General features: G+C 35.0%; 3 protein-coding genes and 1 long non-coding RNA gene across 7 annotated transcripts in view; 1 reads left to right on the forward strand and 3 right to left on the reverse strand.

Moving 5' to 3' along the window:
- Positions 1–100: 100 nt before the first annotated feature.
- Positions 101–1,750, reverse strand: naa38 (N-alpha-acetyltransferase 38, NatC auxiliary subunit). The gene is made up of 3 exons (XM_051894486.1): positions 1,539–1,750; positions 1,110–1,278; positions 101–513 (listed from the first exon to the last, which is right to left on the reverse strand). The coding sequence occupies exons 1-3, from the start codon at positions 1,581–1,583 to the stop codon at positions 398–400; spliced, it is 330 nt and encodes a 109-aa protein (XP_051750446.1). The 5' UTR covers positions 1,584–1,750; the 3' UTR covers positions 101–397.
- Positions 1,751–3,959: 2,209 nt separating this feature from the next.
- Positions 3,960–9,186, reverse strand: sat2b (spermidine/spermine N1-acetyltransferase family member 2b). Its single transcript, XM_051894483.1, has 6 exons — positions 8,982–9,186; positions 5,244–5,295; positions 5,059–5,142; positions 4,691–4,792; positions 4,566–4,606; positions 3,960–4,363 (listed from the first exon to the last, which is right to left on the reverse strand). The coding sequence occupies exons 1-6, from the start codon at positions 9,042–9,044 to the stop codon at positions 4,190–4,192; spliced, it is 516 nt and encodes a 171-aa protein (XP_051750443.1). The 5' UTR covers positions 9,045–9,186; the 3' UTR covers positions 3,960–4,189.
- Positions 9,187–11,238: 2,052 nt separating this feature from the next.
- Positions 11,239–18,863, forward strand: LOC127513027 (uncharacterized). The gene is made up of 4 exons (XR_007930307.1): positions 11,239–11,355; positions 11,465–11,535; positions 14,713–15,315; positions 18,481–18,863. It is a non-coding gene; the product is annotated as an uncharacterized LOC127513027 (long non-coding RNA).
- Positions 18,864–20,651: 1,788 nt separating this feature from the next.
- The window catches only part of LOC127513020 (transmembrane protein 272-like), a 47,746-nt gene continuing 44,613 nt past the window's right edge, over positions 20,652–23,784 (reverse strand). For all 4 annotated transcript variants that reach the window (XM_051894476.1, XM_051894478.1, XM_051894475.1 and 1 more), the window contains exons 4-5: positions 23,540–23,746; positions 20,652–21,403 (exon numbers count right to left, since the gene is read on the reverse strand). In XM_051894476.1, the coding sequence (XP_051750436.1) occupies positions 21,210–21,403; positions 23,540–23,746 (401 nt within the window). In that variant the 3' untranslated portion in view covers positions 20,652–21,209. The remainder of the gene's footprint in view (positions 21,404–23,539; positions 23,747–23,784) is intronic.

Here is a 23,784-nt window from a genome sequence, read left to right on the forward strand (position 1 = left end):
ATCCGAATCATGATTCGACACGCTGAATCATTAATGATTAATTTCATTTTTGGGTAAACTAACACTTTAATGAATAGTGCAATGACATACAATATCAGAATGATTCTTAATCTCTTATTTATAAATGACAATGTCAGTAAACACACACACAATGTGCACTGCTCACAAACAAGCAAACACACAAGCAAAAGGGTACAGTTTACAAGCCACGCCATTATTATTTTTGTTCCATCACAGAGGACCAACCCATTGTGTATTGCATTTCCCTAAAAATAAGGAAAAATCCATTTGGGTTACAGTAACTCCAGTGGCCATCTCTGTAGTTGCAGACACAAAGTGAGTCTGGAAACTACATTCTCTATAGTCCATATGGTGATCTCAAATGTCTCTAAAGTTGTCAGAGTCCATAGGTGGTGGTCTGAAGGCTTTCAGATTCCACCTCTATTGAAACCACATGATGGCCGGGGATCATAGCCAGTCCCAAGACTCTGGGCTCACCTTGTGAGAAAGAATCTGTGGAACAAAATATATATATATTTTTAATTTTTAGCCATGGTTCTGAGGAGACATGCATGGTTTTACCTGTGACTACTATCAATCAAAAGCTGTAGTGTCCCAACTCAGTGGTCAAAATATAATTTAATTTAATTTAAAGGTTACTGTCATTATTCAAATAATACTACAAATTACTTGAAATTCATATTACATGTTTCAGCATGCTTTATGTAAAACAGTGAAATACAATTTACTGCACTATTTTTAACATGTTGCTAAAACATAATATGGATTACAAGTAATTTGTAGTATTAAGGCACTGACAAACTAACCATTACTCATCAGTGTCACTTTATTGTCAACTATTGCTTTATATTGTAAGAAATTTGAATCACAACTATAATTATTAAACTTACCAGCTTACCTGTGAGCTTTTTTACTGTTAAAGCATCCATAGCACCAACAGTTTGTGGTAAGCTGGTAAGTTAAATAATTATAGTTGTAATTCAAATTTCTGACAATATAAAGCAATAGTTGACAATAAAGTGACACTGAAGAGAAATAATGGATGTGTTGATAAAGCATTAGGTGTGTGCTTGGGGTGCACTGGGTACCTGTGGATTTGAGGAATTCTTGTGCAGATCCCAGGATGACGTTGCAGTCTCGGTCTGTGCACAGGAAGAGCCCCACCAGCGTGCGCCCGTCTGTCATCCGAATCCTCATGCTCTTATTGAGAAGATTCTCCAGCTTACACCGAGCCAGCGAATAAGCAGACTCCTCCACCTGAGACACAACAATATGTTTGACATCAACAACAGAGATAAAACTAAAACATATTGACCCAGTTCAATGGGATCAGAATATTTAGCCACATGTAATTGTTTTCCGATCAGAAGTAATCATTTTGAAAACAAAAAGTATTTGATTAAAAGTGTGATCCAAATAAAGCCACTGACAAACTAATCAGTCATGATAGTGCTTGCTTGCTAGCAATAGCTTCAGCGCTAATATTTCACCAGCTCCAAGTGACAACGTATTCAGACCTCGGTTTGCATTCCCGTGCCGTTCTCTTCGCTCTCAGTTTCCATTTGATCCTTCTTGGTATATTAAAGTTTTTATATAAATGCGCCTAAAATTGGAAAAGGATGAGGAGAGTTACACCAACAAAGAGGTAATCTTCTTCAGGTCGTGCAATCTGCTGTAAATATCACGTATAAACAAGTAACAGCGCCCCAGGTGAAGTGGCGTGCACATCGCTGTTTCGAAGCCCGCACGCTATAATGACATCTGCTGGTTAAGCCGTGTAAATGCAACGAGACCACAACCAAAAATGTGTTCTATAAAACTGGGGCCGTATTCACAAAACATTTTATCTTACCACTAAGAGTTCTCCTAAATAGCAGTAAAAGTTCTTAGCTAAGAGTTTTCTCTTAAAACCTATTTACAAAGCTGCTGAGACCAACTTTTACTAAGGAATAGACAGAAGTCTTAAGCTAAGAGTAAGGGCGGGGTTGACCTCATTGCTATGGATGATGTCAACACACTTACTAACTATGCCCACAGTGATTGGCTGATGGGGGAGGAGTCTCTGTCAGCGATTTAATCATAGAAATATTGTAGAATGAGGTATCATGTTTCCATATTAAAAAAAAGGTTTTAAAATACAAATGTTGCCCTATTCAAAAAGATTTTTGTTTAATAAAAATGTTGCTATATTCAAATAAAGGTTTTAAGTGTCACTATTTAAACTAGTATATGTTCAGTTAATTGTCAGCCTCTTACATGTCTGGTTCTCGAGAGATTCAGAATTCAAGTGATAAATTATGTTTTATAAACAAAGTTTGGGAGGAGTGCATTCAAATGGTCTATCTAATCAGCTAGAGTGGAGGTATATATACACAGAAGAGAGCCGACTCACCTATAGTTACCTCGACAGTTTTCTGCATCCCTCCGCAACCCCGTTCCTTCCTCACTCTAGGGCAGGGGTTCTCAACCTTTTGCAAGCTGGGCCCCCCAAAGCTTTTTTTTTTTTTCAGGTTTTTTTTCTTCCCATCCTGTAGCTTACTCGCGCCCCTGTAGCTTAATTTTTTTTTATTATTAAATATTTATTTTTGGTGTCTGATCGTAAATTCAAATTAATAAAATCAAAATATGTATTGCATTTATGAAGAAAAGGTTCAAGACTCTATCGCTGAACGGAAAACAATTACATGTGGCTAAATATTCTGATCCCATTGAACTGGGTCAATATGTTTTACCACTGTGTTGTTGATGTCAAACATAACATGTTTCTAGCATGTTTGGTACTGCATGGCATATTTAAATGTATTTCAGGGAGTGTTTTTTGTTTTTTTTATGACCTTCCCTTGCTAACTTCCCTCAGTCCCTTTTTCCCCTCACAAAATTGTTTAATGCAGCATTCTATATGTATATATGTGTGTTTTACATATTAAAAAAAAAAAAAATGATATATCATAGAGTTGTTTGTGGTGGGGTAAATTAAACGCGATATGCGGTGACGTCACAATCGTGTTGCATTGTGGGTTATGGAGCTGCCTGAAGTGTACATACGAAGTAGACTCGCACCCTTGAGTTGAGGTCTGTCTATATATAAACTTCCCTCGTCTACTTCACGAAGAAGTCTAAAACTGGAGTGGAACGCAGCTCAGGACTCACACATTTGAATTTTGGGGCAGGTCGGACATTGTATGCCTGACTTACAACAGCTTCCTGTCTCATGGCGAAATATCAACTTTGTCAGTCCACCACGGACACGCCATTCAATGAAAACTCAAGATCTTTGCAAATTATCATTGCTAAGGCCTTAAGATTAGACTGGCCAAATATGTTGTTGTTCTGGTTAAATCTCAATGAGGAGTTAATCACAGTGTAAAACATGTCATTTCCTGTTGCCTGCATATGGCGCTATGACTGTAACTGAATATTGGAATGTAGATGTCTTCAGGCCAAGACTAATAAAACCTGTGAAATTCAGGGCAGATCTTACATTGAATCCTCGAGTTACAACAACTTCCACCCTGGGACGTTTTTGTACGTATTGGGCTGTTGCATGTGTCTACCGAATTTCATACCTGTACGTAAAATATAGCGCGAAGGGCGCTTAATTGAAATTTTGTAGGTGGCACTATCGAGCCATTTTGCCACAACTAATTCTGAAAAAAATATCAGACGTAAATTTTCATCACTTCTGATACATGTGCAAAGTTTCAAGTTTTTGAGCACGTTTAGGCCCTCAAAATGCGATTCATTTCGGAGAAGAAGAATAATTGACCGAGCAATTACAATAGGGTCCTCACACCATCGGTGCTCGGGCCCTAATAATTCTATAGAACGTCTTTGTACAACGAGCGCAGCGCTGAAAAGGGGCGGGGCTACATAAGGTCTAAGTGCAATTTGAAATTGATTATGATTGAAATATTCTAAACTAATTACAATAAAAACAGTACTTGCAAGAGGTTATTTATTACAAAATGTATTTTAAAGACATCAAAATGAGTTTGCATTGAACAGTGGCACAAAAATAATTATCATACATTTTTATTGTTTTTCATTCAATTTTTTTTAAATCTTTTATTTTAACGCTGAATATATTGCATTTAAAAAAAATAACCAATAATATGCATTAAGTATTCCTACTGACAATAACTAAACTTGTCAGATGTCTTAATGTTCTTTAAGGTGCTTCCTGTGCTAAATTATCCAGAGCTATTCCATAAAAGCGGAGAAAATGCCAGCCCTCCTTAGCTGTGAGGTCCTCTGCACCTTTAGCTAAATAAAAGTCTAAAGAGGGCTTGTTCCAGTCCAGTACAGAGAACTGTAATCGCACACAATGCTGCTCTTTGGCCACCTATAAAGTAAAAAAAAAACAGCATTTACTTTCTTAAATCAAAACTGTAATGCTCAATCATTGAGATAACGAAGCTTGTTTAACCACAAAAATCTGTACGATAAAATTAAATACAATGATGCAAAAAGTTATCCAGATAATATTATATATAAAAATTTATATATTAAAAAACAAAAAACAAGCAAAAAAAAAAAAAACTCACTTTGGCGACAGTTGCCATTAAAGCCTTTCCAATGCCTTTACCTGTAGAAAAAGCAGGGATGAGTGAGTCAATACACAGTTCTGCATTTTGTATCAAACTCTGGTTTAATGACAAGATATACACACCTCTGTACTCTGGCATCACATACAGATCCTCCATATACACAGTCCTCCCTTTCCAGGTGCTGTACGTATAGAAGAAGAGAGCATAGCCAACCTTAGTGTGTCCTGTGGAAAGCCAGCTGCAGTAAGAATACTTGTGAAGACTATATGAAGATAAACGTCCAATTAGAGATGAATCATTACAGTAGGTGATCAGAGATCTTTCTGTCCAAATTTAACACAACTAAAATATCTATTGATATGTAAAATAACATAAACATATGAACTACATTTAAATAGGCTATATCTGGTAAACCAAATTGTTTACCATATTCCTACTCTGTTTTCTCTGGACGTTATGTCATTTTTGGTCTTTTAGGAGTCATTATTACCATCTTTAGACATGAGCTCCTCAGGTACCTCAGCTACAAGACACTGGTAAAAAGGATTGGGGCCAAATCCATCCCTCTCCAACTCTAACAGAAAACAAAGAAAACCAGTAGAGCCAGACTCTAATTAGTAAGCAACATGTGGCTTCATTTTGACTTAAAATGGGTCAGCTTATTTATAAAATAACCTTTATGGGATATCTTCACTTGGTCGGGCATCTTTTCATAAACAGCCAATTCCTACAATAAAACAAACACAGCGCTAATATCACAGCGCTCGAAACTCATTCTACATTCAACAATCACTGGGTGCGTCTCAATCAGCTCCCTCGTTCAGTAGTCAAGGCACTTATCAGGAAGTCGGCCATTTTAAGGGCTATCTCAATCGCTAAATCCTACCAATCTAAAAATCTTTTTAAAATTGATGTAATGCACATTTTTGAGTCAAGAACAATGCATTTAAACAAGTTTCAATAGTTAAATAGCATAATTTTATTTTTAAGTGGAATCTTCGCAAAGTAACCCAGAGTGTCTACAGTGCCTAACACGTTATTATTTCATGGTTGTGTATTTTATTCATATTAATCTATAATTATTGCATTCATAGTGGCCTTGTATTTAGTAACATTTTAGGGGTTTAAGATAACAAAACATTAAATAATTTTTATTTGACTGTACTGAAAATGAATTCAAACTAAATAGGTGTTGAAGTGATACATGTCATGAATTTATCTAATTATTTTAAAAGGAAATAATGCACTTGGACACAAAAATATGCACGTCATGCCATTGACTCATGTACCAAGCAAAGTATTTATCGTAATGTACTTTAAATAAAATTAAAAATAATATCAGAAAGATATCACTTCTGCTGTTGTTCATAAATACAAATGGACCCTTTTCACAGACTGTGATGACGCGTTTTAACGGTCATCAATATCGTAAATCCTGCAAAGTTTTTTATATTTTCATTTTTTTTTAAAAAAACGTATGTACATTTATAACACTATACTTAGTATTATATTACCTTTGCATCAAATTACAAAAAACTAGTTAACGCTGCTGTAAGGGTGTTTCTAATACAGCAGCTATGGGAGTGATGGTAAAAATGACATCTTTCTCTCTTCTGACTGCTGTTATCAATTGCTCAATCACTGGAAACACCAAAAAATATATTTAATGTATTCTCTCATTCACTGCTATAGAATTTTACCCAACTATGATGACTTCCGCTTCTGAGAAACCCGGAAATGTGAAAAGGGTCTATTGTGTACAGTACTATAGAGTACCTCAGAGATGACGTGTTTTTGTATGCAAAACCCGGAAGCGAGTTAGCATTTTAGGACTTCCGGTTCCATCGCCCTAAAGTCTATGGGTTTTTTGAATGGGTTTTTGCTAAATCGCCTGAAATAAGGTCTGTGGTAAACAAAGCCTCTAAATATTTTCACGTTTTGATCTATGACATAAAACACACCAGTTATAACCCACTTGTGATTTTTTTTAAACCTTTATTGTGTCTTAAAAACGGCGGTTGCTAAGAAGTTGCTAAAAGGGACTACTTCCTTTGGCGGGGACTTTAGACGTTATCATGACAAACAGGACATTTGGACAGCATTTCTCATAAAGTGGATAAGTATTCATACACAGCGCAGATCATAATCAGCGAGTATGTTTTTAAATAAAGTTGTTTTTTAAATAAAGTTTGAGGAAGCTTGGTGGTGGTGACGTTGATCCGCGACCGTGGTGTGCTGTAGTCCATTTATAGCCTACTGTTAGCTTTTTATATCTGACGACTTTATTTAGGCTTCAAAATGTATAAATGTTGTGTTAACTTGTAAAGATTATCTTGATAGACAAAACGTATAAGTGTCATAACCCTTTGTTAAACACAGAGCTTATTTTTTGCGATTTTCCAAAAGTCTGTGGGAAAAATGTATAGGCTTTCGATCGAGGGAACCCATGCGCCGCTAACTTCCGGGTTGCCCTACAAAAACACGTCATCTCTGAGGTAGGGTTGCCAATTTCTGGAAAAGAAAATAAGGGACAATCATGGTTCTTTATAGGAAAATAAGGGACAGAATAAGGGACACTCAAAATATTTGTATTATACCACACAGTGTATGTCATTTCTGTAGTTAAGTATGTGTATAAAAGATGTATAAAAGGTTCTCCGACATAAACACATTTGGGTAATTTCATGTCAAAATCAACCAAATTTCAGAAACTTTCCCTGCTCAAATTTTTGATTTTCCTTTTTTTTCTTCCTGAAGAAAGACAAACATAAATCAAGAAGAAAGCCAAAATATTAAATGTAATGGATGTATATTTACTGAGTAATCCAATATTTTGTAAAGGGGGGGTCAGAATTACAATTTTCACCTGAGATTTGGAGTCAGATTACAGGGGGGGGTAAAATGACTTTAGAACAACATATTTTACACAGAGGACTGTTAGTTAAATCTGTTGACGTTAGCAATCTTTGTTGCATTATATACCAACAGTTCAAAAATGGCAAAAAAGCACTTTCTTGTGTTTTTCGCCCAAAGTTTGCATTTCTGTAACTCATATTACAGATATCTTAATATTCTTTTAGATTATAATTCTCAACAAACTTTTCTTTTCTTAATTTTAAGTCCCAATATGGTTAATTTCCAGAGATAGGGATCTCAATGCGCCTCCATGAGTAAATTGGTACACATTTTCAATGGTCGCACATTTTTCTGAAGAACAAATAATGTTGAAACTATAAATGTATCTCGTTTTTTTCTATCAACACAATTGAATGTTCCTGTCTGAGTTCCATAAATAGTATTTTCCCAAAGTTTGTGTGCCTGTAATTCTAAAAGTATTAAAGATATCTCAATATCTGTCTATATTCTCATTCTTAATAAACTTTTCTAGGACCTATATGGTTCAGTCCCATATAATGTGGCTCCATGTTCAAATTGTTGAATTTGACCCATTTTATATATATATATATATAGCTACACCAACGGATATTAAACATCAACCTCTATTCAAAACCATAAACTTAAAAAAAAAAAATGTCAGCAAGATAGGCCTACATAGATGGCATAAAATTTGAAAGCATAATAACTGAACATCTTTAAAAATTCAGCCAATAAAGCATTTTTTTTTTTTTAACAATGGCACTTAAAAGTTTGAACTAAATGTTGTTGCAACCATGTATGAATAAATAAAAATGCACATTTTTCAATTAAAGAGAAGTAGAGAATTATGGGCTGCTTTTGGTGCTTGAGATTTTATTATTTTGTGTTTCCATAATAGCCTAGGGCCCTAGGCTACAAGTTACTTAAAAGAGCGTAACATGTTTTTTCTCTATTTAACAACATTAGCAATAGTGAAAGACGATTTCCCTTTTTGATCACGTCTTCCCTCAGGGAGATTGCATGTTTTCTTGCGTGGCTGAATGTTGCTGAAATCAAAACGCGAACAGTGAAAGGGATTTGCCGTTAGCGCGAGACCCGCTCGCTGTGAAGCCGGCAGATGAGTCTGCTTGGTCTTAAAGCCTTCCGCGAACGGCTATGTTCGCAAATTTGTCTCAAAGGAATGATTAATTCTCAAATTAGAACGCATGCCTGAGAACACGGGACAAACTGCGTTCCGTATGCCTTTCATACGGAACGCTTCTTTGATGCCTTAAATACGGGACGATTCTGTATTATACGGAACGGTTGGCAACCCTACTCTGAGGTACTCTATAGTACTGTACACAATAGGCCCTTTTCACATTTAAGTCACCAGTGTCCCATTGTGTAGTGAGCCAGGGTCCTTACCAGTGCCCGAATTCGTGTACACGATATAGTCCTACTGATTCACGACCAAGGAAGCTAAGGAGCTGATTGAGACGCACCGACCTGTCTTTTAAATAGCTACTTAACAAACTCTGCATGGTGTTTGCTCACCATAATCATGCGTTCTATATCTTTGCAGTCTTCAGGTTTGGCTGCACAAATTGTAAACCTCATCTTGCACAGGCAAACAGCGTCTTCTGATTTCCTGCAGTAACTACCTTTGAACAGTGACCAGTATTGCCTTTATTCCATTAAAAAGCCGACTGTAGGCTACAGTACACGCGTTCGTCCACCAGAGAGCAGCGAGACATGTAAGTGTGTTCAAGAGCGTCATATATCACAAATATTGCGCAGCCTTTATTGGCAACTCATGTTCAAATCACATGCTTTATCGACTTTTCATACTTAATTTTATTGAATACAAGAAAGAAATGAAATAAGCTGGGCTAAGTTAGACAGAAATAATAGCAGCTAACACATTATGAATGATGTTCTGTCACCAAAATGCATCAGAATTGTAGCTTTGGCACGTTATTGTTCAGCTTCTGATTCATCCTTTAAAAATACATTTGAAAAAAATAATACATTGATTGCATTACAACTGGGGACTCCTGATAGATATAAAGGCAATAAATTCTAAAACTCCCTTATTTATTTGTTTGTGCCATTATTATTCAAATTATATTCTTGACCAATAATGCAATTATGTTGAAACTGCTAAAAAGAATTCAGTCAGACCAGATGTTATAAGCAACTTAACCCTTTCATGCATGAATTATGATAACCTCAGTCAGGATTTTTTTTTTTCCCTATGTGTTTTTATTGCTCTTAGAGCTTGAAAAACAAGAATTGAAATGAATTTTTTTCCACACATATTTTTCAAAGAGATTTTCAGATGTCCACTTGAGTGGACTGTATGCGTTTATGGTTTTAACTGAAGAGATACTGTATTAAACATAATACAGTAATAACACACCAATATGTGTATTTAACAAACCAATGAATAAAATTATATAAAATCATGTGAAAACTATAAAATATATACAAAAAATATTGCAAATGCAACTGAACTTCATACAAGTTGACGCGTCTTTGATATCAGAACTTAATAGTATAGTATGAATTGTAGCTGAAATATAGCTAGTAATGCATGATGTCCACTTTAGTGGACAGATAATTAATCAGAATTTCCTCCCAATCTAAAAACAATACTTGGAAAATCTAACTGTGATATGACTCAACAGATATTGCTTGATACTACAATATTTTTTTCACCTGCAAGAGTCTCCTAGGATAGAAGGAATGGATGGATATTTTCCCGAGCAACTTGACATTTCTAACTGGCCATCGGCCATTTTGGTTAAGAGGGGAAAAAATAAACATATAACAGCTTGCCACTTGGTGGCAATGTATAAGGATGATGCACTAGGGTCCACTGTAGAGGTTGATGTGCAACCATGCCATCAAAATCCATGCAAGTAAATGCTTTTTGAATAGCTGTCCACTGGTGACATCTATGTGTGAAAGGGTTAAGCTTTAAGTTAAGTAGAAACAGAAGAAGTCAAACATATCGTCATGGCAATGACAATGACATAATTTAATATGATATAATTTCTGAATTTTAGCCTCTTTTTTGAATCCATCCCAGGGGATATATGTTGACTCATTAAAGGAACTATTTATTTACTTTTACCTTATTTAGCCATTTGATTTGTGGCATAACTGTGTCATATGACAGTGAAGTCATCTGTAAAGGACCTGGGTGTCAGTGTAAGCACACAATCTATTTACTTCTGCTCTTACGCTAAAGTTAATTATTAAGTTTTTGTAATGATTACATTTAAGTCTGCTTCCCACTATATGGATTTGTAAAAAAATGTATATAGCGCACAAGTTGTATAGCTACTAATAGCTTTTTAACATATTTTGCTTTCCATGAAAGAAATAAAATCATTTAGAGTTTGAAGGAACATTAATTACAACATAATATTCACTGATGTGTGAACTATTACTTTGATATTTCCTGTCATAGACTACACCTTTTTAATCTACCTTTTTAATCTGAGTAGGCAATTCAGACAATGTAATTCAACTGACTTCATCTGAATAATGACACTATATGTCTTGTTTAGTTTCTTTACATCAGGATTGAATTCTGTTTGCAATGATCATTATTTTCCTGTTTATCACTGTAAAGCTGCTTTGAAACAATCTGTATAAAGCACTATCTAAATAAAGATGACTTGACCTGACAATTCTAAGAACAAGACTTTTTCATGACCAAGGTTTATCATATTTCCTTCCTTAATTTAGGCTTTTAGGCTAGAGTAGGCTATTGTGTGCTTAACTTAGCAGCACGCCCACCTCTCTCAGTTCATAGACAGACAGACCCGCCCCATTCAGTACAAAGTAGACCCTTGTACACATGTGCTGGGCCTGGGCAACTGAATCCATAGATGAAGAAGTTCTGAAGCGACAGGTGGTGGTATGCTTTGATTAATACAGTTCAGACATTTAATAAAACAGGCGTCTAGTTACTAACTTTTCATTAGTGTTGTTTTAGTATAATGAATTATATGTAACGTTTTATTCAGATTGATCGCTTTTCATCCTTGGTCAAATCCTGCGCTGGAGAAGAAATAGGTTGAACACGCACGTGTCGGCGGTAAGTGTTTAATAATTGCTCACTTTATAGCGGTTTGTTTCCTTATCAATTTGACATATTGTGAATATCAAATATTCAACATCAGTAGCCTAATATATTTAAACCAAGAGCATGGTTTAAATGGAGAGCTCGTGGCTCACTTTAGTTTTTCTACAGTATTAATTCGTCATAATGTTTTCAGAATAGATCCAGGTCTGTACAATCGCACAAGCACAGATGCAAAGCTGAAACGCATTGATAAACGCGACGCTGCAGTGAGATGCATTTTTTAAACTGAGTTTGTCTACATTCCCCTCTCCACAGGACGCCCGTAAAATAAACCTTTATGTGGTTAATAGGGCTGTTTCCAAACAGGCTGTTTAATATGAAAATATTTTGTAAACCGAATGAATTAACGTTAGAGTTTCATAAACGAAGAAATAAATATGATAAATATACAGCTTTTATGTTGTAGTGCAGAATCAGAAGAAGAAAAAAAGAAGAAAAAAACGTCGTCGTGTTTGTTTTTAAACATTATTTACAGGCGATTAACAACAACGATTTTCAGTGTGCCTTTGGTCTTTTGGGTCCTCCTCTAAGCTGTATATATTGGTTTGATCGTTGGTTACAGCAGTTCTTGTGCACTGGGTTTGTGCATGTAATGACAAAATCGCATATGACTCAGTTTTTTTTTTTTTTTTTTAATAGTGTTTACTGTGTCAATACAATAATACAAACTTCCCTAATCTTTGTTTTCTCTTCCCTTTCCCATGTATTTGCCATTGAGAACGTGGAACATTTTGCCATCAGAGAAAGTCAGGCTTAGATTGAGCATACATTGGTCTACATGGAGCTTTCAAAGTTTTTTTTTTTTTTTTTATGAACATAAAGGTACAGGAAATAATCAAAGCACTATAAAAGTTGTTCATACATCTCATGCACTTCGAAGTTTTCTGAAGTCCAGCTTGAATGAGGTAATGAAAGTTAAGTACGAATAATTAATCTCTAATGAAATGGATGTATAGTCTGGGACAAGACCTACAGTATCCAATATCAGTAGGTCCTAAATACATCATCATAAATACTTATTCTTATTTCATTTGAAGATGCATAATTGTGGATAAACTTTGATTAAAAAATAACACATGCATCACGTGCATGTGTTAAAAAAAAAAAAAAACTCATCAGATAACACATGCATGTATTGAGTTTTAAAGAATGCTGTCAGATCTGAATGTGATATTGTTCTTCTGATTCTCATTGTTTTCCAAATATCTTCTTTTGTGTTCCGCAGAAGAAAAAAAACATTCACAAACAAGGATAGAGTATATTTACATAAGGAGCAGATGATCTTTTGTGAAATTCTGTTAAACTCTGCATGATTACTTAAAGTGCCCCTATTATGGCATTTGAAAATTTTGGGAGTCCCCAACAACAGGTTTACAAGCATGCAAGGTCCAAAAACTTTCACACTTTCATTGTCTTATAATATGCATTTATTTTTACCTTATTTGCTTAACGACTCCCAAACAATTTGCTCAACGATTCATTTTTCCAAACCCCTCGTTTGCGTGACGCTAATCTTTGGTGATTGGTCAAATGACCCAGTTAGTTGTATACAGTGCTTGCATCACTTACATTGCATTATAATAATGATGGTTCTCTGTTCTAAAAATAAAGACTCAGAGAGGAAATAAGTTGTTTTGTGTTTATGTTAGCGAACCTGCCCCACAGCTCGGTGGTAAACACCCAAACAGTCATGGTATATGCGTTAGCCCAACGCAGAAACGTATTGATAAAGCACTGCAGTTGTACACCTATGTATTGCTCTATTCTTTATCATAACTCCAAGTAATAACAATGACAAACATTTGACACATTTCTAGACAATTGCGAGCGAACACATGCTGTTAGCTGGTTAGCTGGAGACCTACAAGCTGCACAACACAGACAACTAAATACGTATTGTGCATGCTACAGAGAACATAGCAGCAATTATTAAAAATACTTACAGGTTGTAATTCGGAGGAGGAAGAAGCTGGTCCAAATTAACTGGGTACTGACCCATCCTTCAATAACAACTGGCTTGCGAATCCCTCGTTGAACGCATTTAAGTTGAAGTAGCAGTCGTCAGTAAAATGACGGAAACACAGCAGGTTCAGGCTTTACTGCTGTGGTATCATTGTAAAGATGAACTTTAACCATTGATTCTTCACATATCGGCAGTATTTGAGGGGTTTCACATTTTCCTTGGTGTCTGCGTGCGCAATAAGTGGGTGGGCAATATGCTAATGTTTCATTTTGATGTCACAACGAAACGGCTTGGGATTCGTTTTACAAATGACTCGTTTAATTGACTCAGAATCGACTCTTACTTTTGAGAGACAATAGCTTTGTATACGGTGCACTTTCAGATTTAAAACTTTGCAGGATGTTTTCATTCACTTAGAGCTAAGTTACACACTAGCCTACATGAAAGGTAATTTTCAAAAATCCATAATAGGGGCACTTTAATATAGATATGTATAGAGATGTATACTTAGGAGAATCTCACACAGAGCATGTCCAGCATGGTTCATTTTCTTACATGTTCATACTTTATTTATTTTAAATTTGGGTTGAAATATGACCTAATTATGTGCATCCATTGCTGCTCACTCTGACCTTCAGACACACATGTACACATCCATTGTTTGGAGCAGTAATATTTAGTGTGGAACATGGCAGTTACTTTCTGAGACTGAGTCCTCAGCTTATTAGCTAAAGCACCATCAGAGAGCTGATAAATGGGCTAAGAAAAGAGAAAGGATACATCATACCGGACATTTATTAATAGCGAGTCATATCGCTCACTGACATGTCCACACAGAATGTGCCCCTCTGCAGAATTCCACAGAATTCAAACATCCATCATTTACAACATCCTGCAAATCTGTATTTTTATAAAACTTGGGCTAATTTAATAATGCTTTTTCAACTACCAATAAAAGTGTGGCAGATTCTGTTTGGACCTGCTTATTGAACTGAAGGTTCTCGTGTGAAGTGAACAAAAATAACGGAAGGGACCAATGAAATCATAGTTTGCACAATATTACTTATTGCAGTTAGCCAATAGGTCCAGTTCCATTTCACAGTGTATTTAATGTGAAAATGGCACATTAACTACCTCTATCCATTCTTTCTGATCTTTCTCCTCAGTTATGTCTCGGGGTGGCTCATTCCAGCTCATGCAGACTTTAAGGAAATCTCCAGCTGTTTTCCGCTGCCGTTTCCGGCAGGACCGCACCCAGACCCTCTCACACGGCGACCCGCTTTTCAAAGTGCACTACCTTGGTACAGAAAAGATCTATTCCCTGGATGTAGAACAAGCTGAGGAGGCCATAGGTCGGTTACTTGAGAAATCACCAGACATGGCCACCCTAGGCAAACTTGGCAAGGAGCACGCTCTCGTTGTCCGACCTCACTATGTAGAGGTGAAGGAGATCAGCACGGGCAGACAGCTCACTAAGACCTATCTAAAAGACATTGCATATTGTGCAGCTGATGCAAGCAGACCAAATCTTTTCCTCTATATCTTTAAGCAGCAAGGCCAGCAGCTGCAGTGCAGAGTGTTCTGGTGTAACAGACCTGACCGGGCAAAAGATATGACCGCATGCTTAGCTAGATCTTTTCAGAAGGCTCTGAATGAATTACAAGAGGAGACCAGTCACGCTAAAGGAGAAGATAGTGAGAAGGATGGAAAGCCAATTGCAGCAATGGGACATAGCAAAAACTCAACACTAACAGCAGACTTGAGAGAAGGTGAGGGAGTGATGCTGGGATGTTGATTCTAGGAATGTGGAACTTGCACACTTACATAATTTGTTGTGTGGATAAAGTTATATATGTATTTGTAAAACTTTTACAGTCAGGGGGCAGTTCGCTAAAGATTCAGTTAAATTTGCCCTTGGTGTTGAAGGAGTACTTCACTGCTGGCAAAATGGGCTTTCAATAAAACTTTGATGCCTATGCAGTAGAAAGGGGGAAATTTTTTTTTTTTTTTTTTAAATCGGTGCTACTTGACTAGAGAAAACAGAGAAAAGGGGCTGTTGTCTTCCCTTTCGTCAAATAGGTAGGAAAACCTCAATACCCATAATGCACTGGCCATGATGCCATCCAAGGCCAATCCCAGTCTGCTATGAATACGCTTGACCAGAGTCAAATACCGCCTCGCTTTAGTAGGAAATACTTCTTAGCAAACTTTTAGTCATAATCGCATTGCCTGTATTTTTCCTGGGTGCAATAATTCAAAGAGTATACATTTAGCTGGAGTGAGTTATGGTGTGTTCCATTTGTCTTCGGAAGTGAAAATTTCTAGTTCCCAGTAGGAACTTTTAACTGGAATGCACCCTCAAGTCGGAGTTGCGACTGGGAAACTCTGACTTCACAATCCAATATGTCTGCTCAGCGCATCAACCATAGTGAAACAGTATATTGTTTAATAGAACTTCTGTTTGTTTCTCTCAATAAACTCAGTGGTGCAAAACTGCACACAGTACTATCCAGCCTCTATAGTATGATAGTTCGGCATTATCTGTGCAAAATACTGCATTTTTATGTTTGCGAAAGAGCAAACAAAACAAAAGTTTTCATCTTAGTTTTCTGACCTGTTTACTGTCTGTGGGTGGGGATACAAAAATGTGAAAGTATAATCTTCTGTAGTTTTTTTTTTTTCACGAAAAAGCCCCAAAGCTGTCAAAACATTTACTGACAAATAAACAGGAATTTCTCAGACCAGGTAACACAGAGGAAGAGTAAACATATACTACCGATACTGTAACAATACGAAGCGGGTTGAAAATTGGTGGAGTCACATTTTAATCGCAATGGAATTACTGATGAAAAGGCTCATTAACAATGTTTTTTTTGTTGTTGTTGTTGTAATCAGCAATAACTATAATGAGATGAAAAAAATGTGCTTAATAATAATAATTAAGCAGTTTTAATTTAAACATTCTGTTGACGAAAATTTGGCAAGAAAATATGAACAATATTAATTTTCACAACAAAGGCATTTTCACATTTACACACATTTATATTAATATGTAAAATGTTTAAATATTTGGTTTAAATTTTTACTTTGTCAACTAAAATGTTTTTTTCTTACTACGTAGGTGCCATTTTAGTCAGTAATATTGATGAAAATGACTAGATATGACAAAATATTGACTAAATTTAAAGGATATTTTTGTCAAAATATGAAAACGGACTAAAACTGTACAAATTAGTGATGGGAAGTTATGTTCTTTTCCGAGAACCGGTTCATTCGGACAGTTCGATTGAAAAAATCGGTTCACCGGTTCTTTTAGGCTCCGACGTAATGACGTCATCCGCGATGACGTCGTCTATCGCGGGCCGGGATGAAAAAACACTTAACACATTCCAATATATAAAGTCAGTAATCATAACATCAGTCAACTAAAACATCATTATAATCTGAAACGTTTCATACAATTTATTTTTGCATCTAAAGCATCCATATACAGGCAGTGATGTGCAAACGAAGTTTTACAGTTATAAAGTGAATAAATTAGTCTTCATCAGCGCAGAAACCATGATCCTTTTACATTACGATTTATTTGTAATTAAATAAACTTACGTTTCGCCAGATTGGCCCCTCATTTGAGTCCTCTCATAGCATCAGTTGTCCTAGTTAACCGGTGCTGTGACAGTCCTGTAGTTTTAGATCACACACTGAATCACGCATGCGCAGTATCATCAGCTCATCGGTTCTCAAATCGGACACGTCCGGAAGAAGCGGTTCTAGGTTGTGTTCTGGTGATCCGAAAACCGTTGCAACCGATTCTACTCGAGAACGAGATGAGATTCGAGAACCGCGAGAGCGATTCAAAAGGAGTTGTTTCTTTGCCCTCGCTGTAGTTTGATTACGTCATTTTTTATCTTTATATCACCTTGTTTAGAAATTAAACAAGCTGTCCATGGATTATTTATGAAACAAATAAATGTTTAGTTTGATAGTTTTACATATAGTAAAAGTTGTGCAGTTGTGCTTTCAAGTTAATTTTTTTAAAGGTTGGAAACACAACTGCACAACTTTTACTATATTGCTTTTTAAATAACATTAATACAGAAAAAAAAATGTAGAACTATTTCTGAACATTAGTTTGATCTGTGTACAAAATATTATGTTCATGTTGGCATGTAGTTTATTATGTACAGTATTATGTATGCTATCTGTTATGGTGTATTTGGAAAAGCACAATAAATCTTTTGTAGTTTGAATTAAGTCATTAACATATTTCCAGTATGTTTTATGTTATCACACTTTCCGATGTTCAGCAAAACTTGACTAACGTGCTTTTCGTTCTCTTGAAAAATTACATGCATGCACAGTTTCATCAGCTTATCGGTTCTCAAATCGGACATGTCCGAAAGAAGCGGTTCTCGGTTGTGTACTGGTGATCCGAAAACCGTTGCAACCGATTCTTGACTCGAGAACGAGAACGGTGACAGGCCATGTACGTTCGTTCGTGTGCGCCGCGCATGCGCACTCATATCAGCTGCTCTGCTGCTCGTGCTCATCATCATCAGTTCTCTCTTCACAGCAGGTAAAGTCAGTGTACTGTTGGAGTAACTGAATAACTCCGGGATGTTGGTTTATTTTGAGAGGTATAGTGTCAGGCGCGTCAAAAGTGAGTAACTTTAGTAATTTGTGGATTAGTGTTTGCTTAATGGAGATGCGAACTGTTTGGAACGATTCAGTCCGATTTGGTGAACTGGTTCGACCGGTTAAAAAGAACGATTCATTCGCGAACCGGACATCACTAGTACAAATGAGTTTGCCCCCAGCGAAGGTTTCATCTCTAGACTTCTGAATACAAAATTTCATAAAATTGCTGCTTATGTGACAATTTATTGACATGCTTTTACATTAATTTGTGTGAATTTGTTGTTTTTTTATTGTAGGGCGGTGGCGGAGAAAGCATTTGAGAGAGTTGATGAGGAGAACCAGTATCAGACATGTCACTGACATATGAGACAGTGTTATATGGGAGTGTTACAAGTTCTTAAATGCAGTCAGGGGATTTCTTGTACCTAGAATCTGTTGCATTAGGAAAGTGGCAAACATTGCAACATGAGCTTTCAAATAAAGCCAGCTTTACTCTTGTTGCCCAATAGACCATGCAGTTTCTAGTTAAAATGTATTTGCTCAAAATATTTTTCTACTAGGTCTTCTAGCACACAGAACATTTTGTTTACACATTTTTTTTTTTTTTTTTTTGAAAGAATTATTCATCTTTATGCTTGTAATTGACTGCTTTTCCTAAAATTAAACCAGTTTCACTGGGGTCTGTATAAGAATTGTACTTATAATCCTAGTAAGAGCCACCTTGAATAATAATGTTAAATTGGAAATTCAAAATGATTGTCCAAAACAATCCTAAGTTTTAGTTCTTACCTTATGGACTTTCTTAAGTTTCCCCTGCTGATTAATCATTACTCTGTTACATTTGACAGACATTTTAAAATCAGGACATTGAATTGTTTGTCTTTAGGAAAGTAACTTTTGTTAAAACCTTTTGAAATTGTGAAATTAACAATAATTGTGTAAGAGTTAACCTAATCAAAGGACAAACTCTACATCAGCAATAGTTATATCCAGAGTTGAAGTTAGCTTTTTTTTTTTTTTTTTTTTTTACAAATTCTACTAATATATACGAGATACCATTTTCAAATGTCCACTAATAACTTAAAGAAAAAAGGTGTAGGGTTTATTGCAAATGAATTCATACCACTATTCTAAGTCATTTTCTCGAAAAACTATTGGGTAAATTGGCAGTGGGCAGGATCACACAGGCCAAAACAAAAACAGACATTCCTACATGGAACGCACATTTCATTTCAAAGTAGAATAACTGACTGCGGCATTGTTTTTGTATTTGAACTTTTTCCAATTTCTGCAAACATATGGTACTTTAATGGTACCTTAAGTACGGCCAAAAAATGACATACAGCATCTTTGAAGATGGTTAAAACAAATATGATTTCCATCAACATCCATTAGTTGTTGCCAAAATAGGTTTATCAGTTAGCTTCTAAGGGTTTAATGAAGGGTAGTTGTTGGAACTGTTTGCACTGCAGGTATCCCATCTGACTCTCAGTGACATATATTACTGACAATTGTTATTCTATTGGACATTCAAGGTAAAATATTTAGCACTAACCTGTTACTAACTGATCTTAACTTTTTTTATTTTATTTGTCATTTATTTAACCCGGAAACTGAGATTAAGAATCTCTTTTAGACTCCTGGCCAAGACAAGCAGCCACAGATGTTCACACAATGTTGCTTAACAAAACATCAACACAAATACAAATATACTTAATATTTGCAAATAAATGTTTCCTTTACCCACTCACAAATAAAAGATTTAAACATACTCATTGACACCAGATTTGCATCTTCAAATCATTTTGTAAAGTATTCCAATCACCAGGTGGGGCACATCGAAAAGTTTCTTTCTACAAGAACAAGTACAAATGCTTGAGTCTATGTGTCAATAATGAGGATACAGCTCACAATTATGAGTTTTTAAAATTACAATTTGTTATAAACCTGAGTTCACCATGATAAAGAATATCTGGAATATAAAAGATAGGTGAGTGCTGTATAGCCTACATTTATTTATTTATACAACAGTTACTTCTGGTCCTCGAATCTGATTGGATGAGTTGTTAAACATGAGATATAATTTGTTTTGGGTATATCTAACGGGCAATCTTTGGTCTCAATTTGTTCCAGAGCAAATAGTTTTGGCTAAGGGCAAACTATAACTTTATATTTTTATATAACTTTAATGCTGTATCAGAGCACTGCCTATGTACTTTTGACGAAATTGCTTAGCAACTTTTATGATGGCTATTGTTGTTTATTAAATATTATTGTTCAATAAATAACATTTTATATAAATAATAATAATTGTGCCTGCTGCTCTATAGAAACAGCAATTCATTTTATGAGTAGGTATGTACATTCGCTTATTGTTAGGGCCCAGATCACCCTGTTGAGGTTTATTCTGAGATTAACCAGCTGACTTTTTACAAGTATTTACCACAGAAAGGACATGAAATATCGATTTAAATTTTAATTAAGATTTTATTATTATTATTATTATTAAGTTAGAAAAGACGAAACCAGCACAGGGTGCCAATTATACAGTTTAGTGTCAGTATACAAAAATATTTGTGCAAAATGGCACAATTGACCAATCAAAATAAAGTATTCCAGAGAACAGTGTAATAATTAACAATACATAAATAAAAAAGTTATAATAGGTAATATAATCTTTTGTATCAATTTATTAATCTTTTATATTTTTATTCAGCATTCCACAATATTCTCAAATGCAAAATCTGGCACATGCCATTATAAAGACAGTATACCAGTCCAGTTAATAAACTCTTCTCTCGTCAAAAAGTTCTGGTGCCCAATAATACAAATGCATTTATACACATGAATTATAAAGAGTTACATAACAGAATAAGGTTTTCAATAGTGCAAAAGCTCATAACTGACCCAGCAAGTGGCACAACATCAAATAAAGGCAAAAACAAAACAAATAAAATAAAAAAAAGTCCTCCACAAGAGTGTTTTTATTATTAGTAATATTACTGTTGACTGCTGGCCCTGTCTATCATACGTCATCCACATTTCCACTCCTTCCACACAAACACAGGCAGAATAACATACAGCAACCGACTAAGAAGACAATGCCCAGCAATATATAGACCAATGTGGTAGTCCAGAAAGCAAACAGGTACAGTGTCTTATTGCAATAATCGGTGCCAATGTAATTAGGCTGGTAAATAGAGTAGATCCATACATTACCTGTAGGGGAGACAAGGGTGAAGAGGTCATTATGAAGCACTTCACAGGGTAATAATTTATTGAAAAACTGGAACTGCGTATAGTACTTTTGACAAATCTATTTAATTAAGACCATCATGTGATGTATAAAGATATACATGGTCTTTGACCTGTGCATCCTTAGTCTGCGCTTTTCTACACATTCCATGTTGAAATACCCTTGTGGCCAAGAAAGCAGCTTTATTATACATAAAGGTGGTTCCTCCAGTGGTGGTCGGCTTGTTGAGATTGCATGACCAGCAGAATATTACTCTACCCAACACTTCTAATTCCAGAACAAATTAATTATAGGTGGCAATGAATAGGATGTGCCTGTGAATAGGATATTTCTAAAATGCCAATGCTCAAAGTTGGGATTAAGTTGATTCTTAAATATGGATGGGATGACTAATTCTTAAATATTTATTTATTTTTAGTTTATTTAGTGCCACAAACAAATTCTTGTATATCCTTAAAAGATTCAATCTGATTAACAGTCTCTAAGCAAGCAAATAGGAGAAAAAAAATAACAGGCTAATGTTAAACAAATGTCAGTTACCTGGAGTGAAAGTGATTAATTTCATATTTTTAACATTTGCCTCTAAATATAGATTCCATATTGCATTCAGTAGGGTGATTTCAGGTTGATTGGGACAATTTTTCCAAGTCACCTCAAAGGCAAAAAGTGTCCCAATCACCCTGAATTCACCCTACATACATTTTCTCTCTAATTATTATTATTACATTATATTATTATTATTATTTCTTTTATTACAGTACCTGTCAAAAGTTTGGAAACATTACAAATTGTTAATGTTTTTGAAAGAAGTCTCTTATGCTCACCAAGGCTACTTTTATTTAATTAAAATTACAGTAAAAACAGTAATAATGCAAAATATTATTACAAATTAAAAGATTAAAAGAACTGTTTTTTTTATTTTTTTATTTGAATATATTTTAAAATGTAATCTATTCCTGTGATGGTAAAGCTGAATTTTCAGCAGTCATTACTTCAGTCTTCAGTGTCACATGATCCTTCAGAAATCATTCATGTTAGTTCACAGTGCATTAACTAATGTTAACAAGATTTTAATAATGTATTAGTAAATGTTGAAATTAACATTAACAAAGATTAATAAATTGCTGTAGAAGTGCAGTTAATTTTTAGTTCATGTTAACTAATGTAGTTAAATAATGTTAACTTATGAACCTTATTGTAAAGTGTTACCAAAGTTTTAATTTCTCTCTCTCTTTTTAAAAAATATTACCACAAATGTTTGAATAGTATCATTGTTTCCACAAAAATGTTAAGCAGCAAAAACTGTTTTCAACATTGATAATAATAAATGTTTCCTGAGGAGCACATCAGCATTAGAAAGATTTCTGAAAGATCAAGTGACACCAAAAACTTGGAGTAATGACTGCTGATTCAGATTTACCATCATAGGAATAAACAGCATTTTTAAATATATTCAAATAGAAAACAATTATTTTAAATTGTAATATTATTTCTCAATATTACTGATTTACTGTATTTTGATGATAAAAATGGTGAACATAAGAGACTTCTTTCAAAAACATTAAAAAAATTATGTTTCCAAACTTTTGACAGGTACTGTATAATATGTATTTTTAAGTTAGTATACATTTTTTACTAAATGTAATATAAACATATTTAGTATAATGTTAAAACATTGTGTCATTTCGTCCACGAAATCAAACAAAACAATACTAAATGCACCATAAGATTAAGAATTTTTTTTTTTACGTATATGTGTGAGCAGTTAAATTTAATTGTAAATATATGTGCAATTTTCAGTTGTTTATGCTTTGAATTAATTTGTTCACATTAAAATATAATAATAATAATAATAATAATAGTATAACAAAAACAAAAACAACTGAGGTATTCTTTATTGTAATTTCAATCATTCATTATTTGGCAATTTCTAAAAAAAACTAATCATTTTTTATTGACTAATCAATGCCAATATTCACTTGCATATTGAGTTTTAGTATTAACTCTTTTTTGGACCCTGCACACTGGTTCAAACTAGCATTGCAATAGCTACATAATCTGAATTTCACATCAAGTTAATATAACACATTATATCTTACCAGCAATGAACCAGCAGAAGAGGAAAAGGGAAACAAGTGAATTCCAGGCAGTGCAGAGACTACTCAGAGGAGTTTGAGTGCCATCTTCTGGCTCCTGAGTGCATGGAAGGCAGGACAACAGACCGAGCACCAATGCAAACACACCTGACACCAGCAGATAGATGGGAATATAGGGCTGCTTTGGACAGTCATGCAGATATATTGCACCTGTGAAAAAAAAGGGAGATGATAGGCTTGTTTAAATA

Source organism: Ctenopharyngodon idella, chromosome 5 (assembly GCF_019924925.1).
Source record: "Ctenopharyngodon idella isolate HZGC_01 chromosome 5, HZGC01, whole genome shotgun sequence".
Lineage (NCBI taxonomy): Eukaryota > Metazoa > Chordata > Actinopteri > Cypriniformes > Xenocyprididae > Ctenopharyngodon > Ctenopharyngodon idella.